Source organism: Augochlora pura, chromosome 7 (assembly GCF_028453695.1).
Source record: "Augochlora pura isolate Apur16 chromosome 7, APUR_v2.2.1, whole genome shotgun sequence".
In the NCBI taxonomy this organism is placed as follows: Eukaryota; Metazoa; Arthropoda; class Insecta; order Hymenoptera; family Halictidae; genus Augochlora; species Augochlora pura.
Window position 1 is genome coordinate 1,921,171 of NC_135778.1, and position 13,612 is coordinate 1,934,782.

The window sequence follows — 13,612 nt, forward strand, 5'->3', positions numbered from 1 at the left end:
AGGTCAACCAATAATACCGATAAAAGCTTCGGCGCGCGTTCGTGTTACTGGATTTACGCTATAATGTATGTGGGTGGATAGGTGAATTAATCGTGCACGATGCGAAGTTATTCGTTTTTACTAATATGAAGGGTGTCCCAAAATTCACGCGAGATTTGAATTTTGCGCCATTTGTGCGGTAAAGTGTTGCCAATAAAAAAAAAATACAGAATGACAGCTGACAGTTCAGGGTTATTAAAGATGGAGCGCTACACAAAAGAACAACGCATTTTTATTGTCAATAAAAAATTTATAATTTTTAATTATAAATCTGTGTTTTCTATCAAAATTACTTCTTGCGTGAATTTTGGGACACCATTTATATACATATATACAAAACTCTCCGAACTCTCGCTGTCTGGGCGCTACAAGTATTTCTCATTTTTCAAACAATCCAATCTTTCCAAGAGTCTGATTCTATTTATTTTATCGTGCGACACAATTGCGATCTGTGAAACAATTTTTTTATTTTCTAAAATCGGCACGACTTTATTCGAGAGAAATACAGAATTTCTCTGATTTCAAGCATCGTTGTTTCGCGAATCGATTTTCGCTCGTTTTTCCCCCTTGTAAAACCGAGCGCGCCACTTTTCCTCGGAAATTATGAAATTTTCCTCCCGGCTGTGTTTCCGCAGAGAATTAAATAAAAGCTTCCCGGTAACATTTAGCAATGCTCATACGTGATTATGATCGCGATAAAGTCTCTGTAACGGAATTAATGTAATAACAACGTTGTTAAAATACGCCCCGTCTTCCCCCACGCTTCCCCCACCACCCCCCACTCCCACCGCCAGAACCGCGTTATCATTATTCGCGTTGCTTTGCGCGCAAGTACGAGCACGGCCAGCTCGTTTTGTTTCTCGGCACCGCCTTTCGGCGACGTTAACGAACGCGCGCGATAAATGGGGGAATTTTTTTTCGCGGCGATCGAACGGCGGAGCGTAAACGGCAACGTAATAATTACACCGACTTCCGTTGCTTCCGGGGACACCGTGCGCCCGCCGGCGCTCGCTCTCGAATTTTGTCTATTGACGCGGCGCGGCCCCATTGTTCGTTGTTTCAGCGAGCTTGCCGCCGCGTTAAGCTCGATCAGTTTTACCGCTTAAAAAACTCTGTTGTCACCGTGTTTGCCACGGGGGGTTGGGGTGGGAGTGGGAGAGAGAGAGAGAGAGAGAGAGAGAGGGGGAGGCTCGTGCCGGCTGGATTGCGTGACGGAAGCGACTGGAAAAAATAAAAAAAAAAAAAAAGAAAAATCCGACCAGTGTTTACAAAAAGTTTCGATTGCACTTGGCCACCGCGTCATCGGCTATTAAAGCATGTGTCAATAACAGCGGAGCGGCGGGAGTATCGCCGATACCCGGGGACTACTCCCACTTCGCAATTTCATATTGTCTCCTATTTTCGATGGAAAAACCACTAAACGAATATTCTATATCTGGACCGATTGACGTCGCGCTGATGATATCGTGCCCCTAATGAATTCGAGCCGCTGTCCCTACTGCCCGGCCCATAGTGGCCGCCGTCTATTTTACAAAATATTCTAGTTGCTCGATAAATTTCCATCCGGATAAAATTCATCGTTATTATAAATACTTCGTCGAATTAAAAGGTCGACGGCTTTTAACTGGAATTTATGTATTTCTCAATTCTTGCAACTTTGCGCAATAACACGTCGCGGTGTCTCGCCTGTACTCGTTTTCACCCCTTGCATATTACGATTCCTTTCGCGCCGCGTTGACCAGAATTTATTTATCTTTTTTGTTATTTTTTTTTAAATTTGTCTTTCTTAGAATTCGTCTTCATTTCGATGTGGAAGAAATTAACCCTTTGCAGGCGAAGCCAATTTTATCTGGAAATCTAAAATAATTTCTCTGGCTTATCGTATTTTCATTTTATATAACAAAGTACATTTTATGCGATTTTATGTGATTGATTCTTTTGATTCATAGCGACAGTTCCACTTGTAACAATTTTTTAAATCCAAACTTTGTTGGCACGAAGATGATTTTGGAGCACGATAGGTGCCTCAGAGTCACCACTCGATTGCAAAGGGTTAACAATGTTCATATTTAGTAGATCTGGTATGAAATCCATAACTCGTTATTATAGCGCAACGGGTTAAAGAGGCGAAATCTCTGCGTTTAAGCTCTCCGACATTGCTTTACCGAAAAGCTTCTACTTTGTCGTGAAACAGAAGAAGAAATTGAGGTTACATTCTTCTCTTCAAAACAATGAAACATGCGAACTATTCTACGGAATCGTAGATTCCTCGGAATCGCGTAAAGCTGAACGGAAGCTCCAACAAATAGAAACTTGTCTTAGTAAAAAATCAAGCAAAACTAGAACGAAAATAAAACGAATGTAACTTTAAAATAAAACGAAAGATAGAGAATAAAATCACGGACGATAGAATGGTCAACGATGAGACAAGTATTGTGGAACGTATATTTATGAAGGCGTTCCCCTGCACTGGAGATCTAGATAACTTCGTGGAAAACCGATAGGCTGGATGGTTCCTCGAAATTAGGCTCGCTGACGCAACGGGGCGGTATGGGAAACGTGCTAGCGGTTTTCGAGGACGTCACACTCTCTCCCAGTTCTTTGAGGCGAGCACACGTGAAGTCTTGAAGAATCCATAATAAACCGAACCAAATATAGATATTATTAATAATTAGAAATAAAGGCTATTATATTTCCAAGCTAAACAACCGTCGAATCTTTTACGACAGTATTTTCTATCCCAAAATTGTATAATCTATTCCGCGATTAAACTCGCTTACGAATGCGTTATCGATCGAAAATCCAACCTTGTTTACCTCGAAGACAGCGCGGCTGTTCGCGCGCACGATCACACGTTCCCGAAGAAGAAACCGCCGCGATAATTACGGCTGATGGACCGGGCGATTAGATAACAGCTGACGTAACTGAAATTCGTCTGCTATCAGAGGCGAACGCTAATCTTTATTATCGCGCACGCACTGTGCCCGACGTCCCCGCCTAATTTCCGCGGCGGCAACAAACAGAATTGCGTTCCGTGGCACAAAGGCGACGGAACACCGGCGGCGAATTACGGAATATGAAATTCGTTAAACTCTTCAGTGGGATTACTTGCACGGTTGTCTGTCGGCGGGCCGCGAAATGAAATCGATTTGCGGCCGTCTGCGAGAACCTCGTTTTCGACCACTCGACTCTCGTCCATCCCCCCCCCCCCCTCCCACCCCTCGTAAAGGATTACGTAAATACGTAAGATCCCGCCGGAAGGAATCGAAAGAAGAGGGACGGAGAAAGAAACGTAGAGAAAGGGAACTGTCTGTCGTATCCAATAGGACGGAACATTTGCATGGAGGAGCCAGGGAATCGCAAACAGACGTTGAGAGAGAGAGAGAGAGAGAGAGATCAAAGAGCCCTTGATCCGCGCTCGATCGTTTGCCTTCGGAAGCGTCGTTAATCAAATAAAACGTTGCCGCGTCTCTTTTAAGCGTCGCCGGGCCACACGTGATCAGAAATTGATCGGTATCGGACCTGTCCGGAACCTCTGAACAGTTTTGAACGTCTTCGGGTCGCTTTTGAGGCGATCTCGAAACCGAGTTTTGCTATTAGGGGTTACGTAGCTACAAGGGGTTAAGTAACTACCATATTAAATAAGTGTTGTAACGAGGCGAAAGGAGAAGAAGACAAAAAACTATCATCATAGAGGCTATTTCTGGACCGATCGATAATTCCGTTGACCACGATCGAACTTTCTAGAAGCATCGAGACGCGCCAGACTCCTTAGTTACCAAATTGTTATTAACGGTTCATGGCTAGCAACGAGATAGTATATATAGAGGGATCTTGCTCAGATTCGGGGCTACACCTGTACCCTAACCTTACTTACCAATCTTACCAACCCAATGAACACACACTCACTATAGGGGTTTTCTTTGAAAATTTTTGTCCCCACTCCAACATAATCGACATTCACATAACCTAACACCCCATGAATGTAATCCCACGATCATCCACTTCCCACCCAAATCGGTAAGAGGGCTATCGCTCTCAGGAACGATTCTCTTAACATCATCACACAGAAATTATAAAAAAAAACGATTCGGGGCTACACCTGTAGCTACACCTGAGATAGGACGAGGTAAGCCACGGCCGCTCACAGGGTAGTCAGGGAGAGGACGGCCATGAAGGCCGGCCGCCATCCGGACATAGGGATACGATAGCCTTGCACAGTAGCTTAGATCTATTGGGAGAGGACGACCATGAAGGCCGGTCGCCCGATAGTAGTAAAAATTCCATTTGATCAAAGTTGCTTTCGTTGCTCGCCATAGAAGTTAGCAAGGAAATTGATCAAAGTATAAACCTGTAACACCCTGTAACCTGCTAATTAGAATATATCTCCTTTCGTCCTCAGTAAACCATATATCCTGTGCCCTATATCCATTCCTTCAACCACTTCCCCTGCCATCCCGCTACAGTGTTAATTATTTGTTAAAATAAAGCAAATAAATTCAACACCAGAGCGTGTTCATCGAACCAGCTGGATCTTTATCCACTCATCATCAGTTTTGTCTTTATCCGTTCATTTTAGACAAAGTCACACCAAGAGACAAACATCTTTTATCCAAATATTCAGGCATCCAAGCGACGAGCAGGTATTACAGGCACAATAAGATAAAGGACTATTACAAATGCTTCAAATTTATTGAAAACTCCACAAAATCTCGAAAAATAATTTCACAGCGGTGTCGCGCAGCCGTCGGATCCAAAATCGCGAGATAGAATCCGAATCGGTACGTTATTAGTAGTAGTAGGGCACAGCGGGAAGATCGTAACCGATGATCTTCTTGATGAGTTCCTTGACCGGCGCAAGATCGATACCAGCGGCGATTACCTTCGCCCTCATCTCGCGGAAGATGGGCGAGCTGTACACCAGGTTCACGATGTGCTTGAAGTCGTCAGATCTGATCATCTGCATGAAGTTCTTGAAGGCCGGCGAGTTCGCCATCTTCTGGTAATAGAGAGCCTTGATCTTGTCGAGGGGCAGCGTGGCGATCACCTCGTCGCACATCTTCTTGATCCCGCCCTTGTTGACGAAGAGCTCGGCGTCGTAGAAGAGCGCGGGTTTCGGCGGAACGTAGTCCTCCATGCCGAACAGAATGTGGACACTCTGGAGGAAGCCGAACATGTCGAGTCCGGCGTCTTCGAGGTAGAGGACGAGCTGTTGGTACTCCTTCATCGCTTCCACCTTGCGGACGAGCACGTGGAACTCCTCGCTGTACATGTATTTCATGGCGGTCTGGATCTGGTCGTCGTCCAAGTAGGACAGCACGATCTTGACGATCTTCTCCTTGTCCAATAGGTTGATGAAGTCCTCGATGTCCTTGCCGAGTTGAGGGTTGGAGAACGGGGTCGCCTCGACTTCGAAGCTGAGCTGGGGGAACTCGATGCCGAGCACGGTGTAGATGACGTCCTCGATCAGGGCGACGTCGATTCCTTTGTTCTGGATCATGTTGCGGAAGTGCAAGTATTTCTGGTTCCTGTACATGGTGTTGATGAACCTCTGGTGATTGCCGGACTTCAAGTGTGCGACGAATCCACGGAACGCCGCGGAGGTCCTCATTTTGTAGACGTAGCCGTGGATGAACTGGTCGTAGGACACCTGCGCCTTGACGTCCTCGAAGTAGCCCTTGAGACCGTTCGTCCTGTACGCGTCCATCGGGACGAAGTTCGGCACGCCCAGCAGCTTGTTCAGCTGGTTGGTCAGGTCGGCCAGGTACACGCCGTTTTGTTGCATGTATTTGACGAACACGTGGTACTCGGGGATCGCTTCGATCTCCTGCACCATTTGCTTGAACTCGTCCGATTTCACGTAACGCACCAGCTCTTGGAACTCGCGGTCCTCGGCGGCGTACTTCATCGTGATGGCCGCGATCTTCTTCAGCGGCACCATGTTCGTGAAGTATTTCACGTCCTCGTAGAGCGGGCCCTGCCCGTACGAGGGCAGCGCGCTGCCGCTCGTGGCGAGCGCGAGGAAAGCGGCGACGGCTACCAGCTGGATTCTCATCTGTGAATCACGATTTTGGATCGTCAGAATTTTCTTGTCATTGTTTTGGTTTTCAATTGTCACTCGAAACGTTAGGAAAATTTTATAGAATTTTCTTGTCATTGTTTTGGTTTTCAATTGTCACTCGAGAGGTTAGGAAAATTTTATAGAATTTTCTTGTCATTGTTTTGGTTTTCGACTGTCACTCGAAACGTTAGGAAAATTTTATAGAATTTTGCATACGATCTTAATAATTGATCGATTATTAATGAAACATGGGGTTTGAACGAAAGCTTTAGAACGAAAGCTCAATTCTTTTTCACTCATTTTCGACACGAAGCAACGCTATTTTGTCTGCCTCGGAGCAACTTAACTATTTTATCGTTTCGAGAGAAATAGATGGAACAGTTTAAATTAGATGCAAGTACACGATTAAGGAATAGAGATAGAAGAAATTAACGAGCGCGAAACGCTTTAAAATGACATCATTCAAAATGTAAAAAAAATAAATATAAAACAGTTTCAGTAAAAATGTAATTTAATTAATGAGCGAGAAATAATTGAGTACATTGGAGAAATATATATATATATATATATAGTTTTGAAAATTCAAGTCAGTATAAATATCGGAATTTAGAAAAATGAATATATAGAAATACATCAGAGAAATATGTAAAGTTTAAGAAATATATTAAAGAATATTATATTAAATATTATATTAAAATATTATATTATATTAAAAATATTATAATTAAAAATTATATTATATTAAAGAATTATTGCAAATTTGGATTTCTTCGACTTACCTTCGCTGTTCCGGTAGATGCTACTAATGTGATTTCAAAATGAGCTGTGGTGATTTATATACCGTACGGCATCGAATATGGGAGAAAATCAGCTGACATCGATGACATCTACAGTTGAAAGGGCGATAAGATTTGAAATGTGCACCTGGCTAGATTGATTATTAGTCTCTCGCATTATCAGTTTCACAATTAAACGCATCGGTGAAGTATTAAAAAAACACGATGAATCAGCTCGCGGCTATGTCGACTAATAAACAAGATCAAATCTCGTTCGTTCAGCCTGGATTTGCATGCTTTAATAGAATTTTAATTTACTTGTACAATTTGTTGTACAATTTGCAGTTGAAGTACATTTAATAAAAACGATCGCAACGGCAGAGACACAAATTAACTGTAACATCTGTCTTCGCTTGAGATCATTCTGATAAAAAAGATACAGTTCAACCGATAGCTGTAAAAACATTTAGCGCCGTGGGTTTTTCACTGGAAAAACAAATGGTTCGGGATCTCTAAATTGATAACTAAATCGCGGACGATTTTAATCGTGTTTGCGACAATTCTGTTCGGCAGTGAACATTATAACGTTGCCGTGTTGCAAAACTAATTATAAAATTAAATGCAAAATATAAATATTTAAAATTTAAATTTTAAAAATAAAATTTTGAAAATCAGTAAAATAATTTTTAAGTGGTAATTTAAAGAATTCATTTTTGAGTTTCAATTGTTGCAGTCAACATTCCTTTGAAATAAAAAAAGTACAGTCAATAACAACAGGCTTGGCCTTTTAAATAAGGGAACCTTGGCAAAAAGGGTCGTCAAAATTGTTGAGAAAGAAATTCCCACGAAACGCGACTTTTTCAACACCTAACCGGGCCCAACCCTTTAAACAGTGGATTAGCCTACTATCTTTAAACGGATGTATTTATCGTTTATCGTGATAATTGCTGATTATAATTGTGGACACCTGCATCGAGAGCAATCGAATGGGTAATTTCTTATCGTTAATAATTAATATGAAGTTAAATCAGGTCTGGAACGGTGATACCGTATCCGACAATTTATCGATCGGCAAATTAATTAGCACATACGTTTTCTCACACGATGAGACAGTTTACTCATCCGTTGTTCCAAAAAAATATACCACGGAAAATTTGACGTTGCTACATTAATTAATTAAAAACCGTTGTTTGCTTGCCGATTGAAAATTAGAAAGTGCAAGAATGCGATTACTTAATTTTTAATTTTTTCTTTTTAATTTTAAAATTCAGTCAAACTAATACAAACAACGGTTCACTGAATTTTTTAAACTAATTGTAACAGACCTATTTCGATCTTGTAGTCTATCGTCTTTTACAAAGAGAAAAATATTGTTTATTTCGATACAAACATTCGCGGTCGTAAAATTTCATTTCTCGATATTACAATATTTTATTTAAAAAGGACAATAAATGGAAAATGGAAGTAACGTCTGTCAAATTTTTATTGATTGGTTAAATATTAATTATTTTTAACTTCGCGTAAAATTGTTTTATCGAGGCAGGTTGTTTTACAATAATTTACTTCGCCAGCGAATTTTCAATATATTTTCTATTTACAAAATACTTATTATTAATACGTAACAAAATTATTTTTTGTAATTGATCCGTATCTGGTGTCGTGCTCTACAAGGAAACAAAGGGATGGCAGACGTCGAACAAGTGAATACTGTGACACTTGCTCGAGTAAACCCAGAATGCACACGGGAGATTGTTTAGAAAGATATCGCAGCATGGTGAATTGCAAAATTGAAAATTTACATTTCATTTGCAAGAAGAAGGTGCATATGTATAAAATAAATCAAATCAAAAACATTCACGAGCACGTGTAATTCTTCTCGCTTAAAATAAGACTCCTTCTTCGCAGCTCGTTCCGCTGCGAAAATGTGCCGGAGTAGCTGGTAGGCAGTGCTACAAAAACGTGCGGAACGCTAAGGGTTAACTATCGGGCACCGATGTAACTGTTCCCGAAGTGACGGATGCTGAGAATCGATATACCAAAACTCCCATCCAAGCGCACAGAAAAGTAGTATACATATAGTATAAGTAGTGATAAATAAGTAAAGTAGTGATAAATAAGTAAAGTAGTGATAAATAAGTAAAGTAGTGATAAATAAGTAAAGTAGTGATAAATAAGTAAAGTAGTGATAAATAAGTAAAGTGGTGATAAATAAGTAAAGTAGTAAGTCAATCTCACACAGTGAACTAGTTCCTCTAAACATTAACAAAAAAAAGTCATGTTCCTTAGACCTGTTTGAAAAAGTTATAAAGTTATAAAAGATGTGCGCGATCACTTTTGCTTTCGACTGTATGCATTGGGGTTTGTATTAAATGTTAAACAATTAATGTTAGTTTCGATGTATTCCTATAGGTTTCATGTAGCTTACGATTTTATACAAATACCATTTATCTACCTTAATTTGTTTAATTAGTTACAAGCTGACGGGTGAATTTCTAAAGTTAACTTTTAGAATTAATCTACTCGCAACATTGACTTTCCGTCATTATAACAATTCGATACCAAAGATCAAATTAAATTTTTCAAATACGAAGCAGACGAGATTTAAATAATAAATTTTAACCTTCTTGACTTTACTTCTTTAAATAAATTATTCTAACTTCGTAGAGCTTCTATATCCCATTTTCTGACCAAACAATCGTTTATCATCTCAATGGCCATTATTTATCTAACTTAAAACCATCTCTCCTCTCGGTAAATTGAAAAAAAAAAAATGTTAACTGTATTCGGCACTGTATCCTTTTGTCCAGTAATTCTTGACCAGAATAAAAACGATGGAAAACAGTAGGCAATCAGTTCCTATCGCAATACCTGTAGCACCTTTCTGTGTGTATCATCTCGACTTATCAGTTTCGTTCGATAAGATACCATCCGTTACAAATAATCGGGATCAATCGATCAAGACCAAATTACAAATATGCAGATTTATTGTACGAAATTACAAACAGTACAGATTGATAGAAAAACGGTAGAAAATCGTATAAAACCATTAGAAAAGAAAACTCTTATATCAAAATCGTTCAAACACGAATGGGGATCTTGATGCCAAGGAATCTCTCCAAGAAAGCGACGACGGCTTTGCTGTCGATGCCGACCTTGTTGGCCTTCTGGATGATGACCTTCAGGTTGGGATTGGCGGCGATAGCGTTGGCGATCTTCTGCACCTGCGGGGACCTGAGCTTCTGCATCAAGTCGGCGAAGATCTTGGACGTGGACATCTTCTTGTTGTACAGCTGCTTGATCTGGGCAACCGGGATCAGAGCCTCGACGTCGTCCAAGAAACCGCGGATACCTCCGGTGATCTTCTCGGTGGCGACCATCGGTCTGATTGCCGGCAGGCCGATGAACTTGTTCAGCTTGTTCGCCAGGTAGTAGATGTCGAGACCGGCCTTCTGCACGTAGTTCAGAAGGTCGACGACCTCTGGCATGGATTCAGCGTCACGGATGACGGCCTTGAATTCAGGTCCTTTCAAGAAGCTGACCATCACACCGAATTCTCTGTCCTCGGCCAGGTACTGCATGATGATCGAGACGATTTTGTTCACCGGCACGATGTCCACGAAGTCCTGCAGGGTGTCGGCCAGGGCGCCGTTGCCAGCGCGCGGGAGCTTGTAGGCATCCGTGGAGGTGGACACGGCCAGGATGGCCAGAGCTGCGACTACGAATTTCATCTGCGAAGTAGAAATTAGAAATTAAAACGACTTGTGCGACTGACGATCTATTCTCTCGCAATCTGAGACTTTAGCTTTCTGTAAATGATTTCGAATTAGGACGCAAGCAAAATAGACGAAGATTCTCTTAAATATTGTACGGTATCCTTTGGTTTAAAGCGAGGGGAGATATTTGTTGCAGAGGAGACAGCTAAGTTTATAAATCTATAGCGCGTATGTATAAATGAAGTCGCGACAAATTTTGTCAAATAGAAATTAATGTTTCGAGTTTGCGTTCTTTTCCAGTATTTCAACCGAAGAATCCTCTCGATAAAATACTGTTTACGGAGACGAAAGGTGATGCTTCGCTCTTTAAGACAAATCCAGGTGGATCGCGAACTCGATTTGCGTGCCATGAGTGGCATTTAAGCTCGAAACTCGCTCGGGAGAAAGCAATACTCGACTGTAATTTCGCGGGACGGCGGGGGGAGGGGGGGAGGGCTCTGGCTCGTCGCTTCGGAATGGGGGATGAATATTTGATGCACGGCAAAAGTTTTCGAGGACGATTCAATTATTTGACCGAAGATGAAAGTGATCCCTGGCCCTAATTGTATAAGTGTAAAAGCTGTTCAAAGCGGCTGCTTCTAGACAGCCCGACGAATCGAGACTTCGCGAGTTTATGGTTGCTAGCTCGTATCCGAACACGATTATTTTGTTTTGAACTATCGCTTGTCCGTCTATCGTTTTCGCGTCTATGCTTGAAATTGTAACTTTCGATGTAGACTTGGTAATTTTTGCAAAGTAATTTTCAAAGGAGAATATCAAGGATAAATTTTGGACTATTTAATATTTAAAAAGTCGGAGATTTAGACTTAGAAATCTTAGATTCTAGCTTGACAAATTTGAAATGTTTAAAAATCGGAGATTTGGATTTAGAAATCTTGGATTCTGGCTTACAAAATTTGAAATATTTAAAAATCGGAGATTTGGATTTAGAAATCTTAGATTCTGGCTTAAAAAATTTGAAATGTTTAAAAATTGGAGATTTAGATTTAGAAATCTTAGATTCTGGCTTAAAAAATTTGAAATGTTTAAAAACCGGAGATTTAGATTTAGAAATCTAAGATTCTTGTGTAACAAATTTGAAATTGAAGTTTAAAATCGAAAGCTCGAGTGATTGTCAACGTCAAAGGGAACCGATCCCAAATGTGAATTCACTTACCATGTTGCTGGTTGCTGTTGTCAGTGAACTGGACTGATTGATGCCTTCTAGCCTCCGCGGTCCGGCTTATATACAGATTCTCTCGACCGGATTCGATTAGATTACAATCCAGCGATTCGACAAACACCGTTTTCGTTGCACCGAAACACGACCATGGTAAACAACCACCCGGGGGAAATCCGCGCGCCACTGGGTACAAAAATCGAGAAGCCGATCGTAATCGATGTTGAATAACAGATGTTATCGAGATTCCACGTAGGTGGTAAAGTGACCCGGTTGATATTCTTTAATCAGTAGCGCGTCAGTTGTTTCGCCGCGAGAACCCGTGCCACCGTTTCGCTTTCTTTCTTTTTTTTTTGTCTCGTCTAGAATGGAAGTTGCAGGTTCCAGAGAGTGCCCTATCTCGCGAGGGTTTAACGTAATTTCGCGGCTCTTCCGCGCCCTTCCTTTCGCCCTGCATCAGCTCGCGAGATACAGGGTTGGTAGGGCGGGCTAGGCGATGGAACGAGGAAAACGACGGGAGCGGTGAAGAGCGGCTCCGCAGGGTGAACTCGGTAATATAAATTCTAAATGATATTACGTCACTCGCATCGCGCCGACGGACGAACAAAAAGATTTATCCACTCCCGCGACCTTTCAGGTCCGGAGAACTTGCTAACAAACAGGGCGACGGCGGCGGCGCGCTCTTCTTCTTCCGCTTTGAAACTCGGAGAAACGCTCCGGTTAAATGTTCGACGGTCGAGCGACAGTCTGCTTTTTTAGTAATAAATTAATAATTTAGACGGCGGATCCGTTCTGCGGAATCGCATTTTCGATGATCGTTTGATTTTTTCGAGAGAATCGTTTCTGACGATGGCTAGAAAGTTCCTTGCGGTGGGCACGAAATATGAATAGAATCAATCATGTTTCATTGATGTTCCTTCGTAAATTTGAAGCTTGTAATTTATTCCTTTTCTCAACGCCTTGCCACACATCGACGAGTCTGACTTATGGTGGAGCAGAGTTTGTTTCGAATTAATATTTGTCCAAGATAATTATCCGAATGAATTCCTTTCAGTCGAACATTATATTAATCGTAAATTATTCTATTGTTCGTAAATTATTCCATTTATTCGTTTCATTTCGTATTCGAACGATTCTTCGTTCTAATAATACAAAAAGTTCATTGTTCCAGTAATTCTAACAAATCGACAAATTCTTCGTTCAAATCATTCGAGACATATGGAAGAAATAAATCGGTTAACTATGAAAAGGTTAACGGACTATAAATTACAAAATTAAAAGTTAGTCCAAAATTAAAAATACTACTTCTATTTTATGTCACGTCATTATTTGTAATCAAAATTTCGATCGAAGTCATTTTTCAAAATTGACATTAAACGATTTTTAGAATTGTCTAATTTTGAAAGTGGTGCAAGTCCATTTGCAGCCAGTAGTATACAACAGTTTAGTAAAATACGTCTAAAATAAATTTACATAATCAAATTACATATTGATGAAACAGTAGAAACATTGCCAGACTTCATATAATTTACCTAAATTTTTTAATTAACAGACATGCTAACCTTTAATTTTCTCGAAACAAGAAAAAATCGACATACACCATTTTCAAAATTATAACGGTTCATATAATGTAATCTCGCTCAAGAAAAATATAACTTTGCAACCGTGGACAGGTTCGTGCGGTAACCAAAGACGGTAGAAATAATAATAATAGTATAAAATAACCAGTAGAAATGAAAGCGTTAGAAAATGAATAGCGCGGCAGTCTCGCAAGTCGCGTGGACAATAACGGGACCGTGCCCGA

The 13,612-nt window shown here is 40.9% G+C and overlaps 1 protein-coding gene across 1 annotated transcript; it reads right to left on the reverse strand.

Annotated features, from left to right (window-relative positions):
• Positions 1–4,708: 4,708 nt before the first annotated feature.
• On the reverse strand, positions 4,709–11,833 carry LOC144473381 (uncharacterized). The gene is made up of 4 exons (XM_078187206.1): positions 11,806–11,833; positions 9,962–10,604; positions 6,880–6,923; positions 4,709–6,094 (listed from the first exon to the last, which is right to left on the reverse strand). Exons 1-4 carry the CDS (start codon positions 11,806–11,808, stop codon positions 4,829–4,831), a joined length of 1,956 nt encoding a protein of 651 aa, XP_078043332.1. The 5' UTR covers positions 11,809–11,833; the 3' UTR covers positions 4,709–4,828.
• Positions 11,834–13,612: the final 1,779 nt, after the last annotated feature.

Bases quoted from the DNA above. Each gene is read 5' to 3' on its own strand.
- LOC144473381 (XM_078187206.1), bottom strand. The intron at 6,924-9,961 runs GTGTTTGAACGA...AAATCACCACAG, and splicing joins TGGCATCAAGATCCCCATTC to CTCATTTTGAAATCACATTA. The intron at 6,095-6,879 runs GTAAGTCGAAGA...CGTGATTCACAG, and splicing joins CATCTACCGGAACAGCGAAG to ATGAGAATCCAGCTGGTAGC.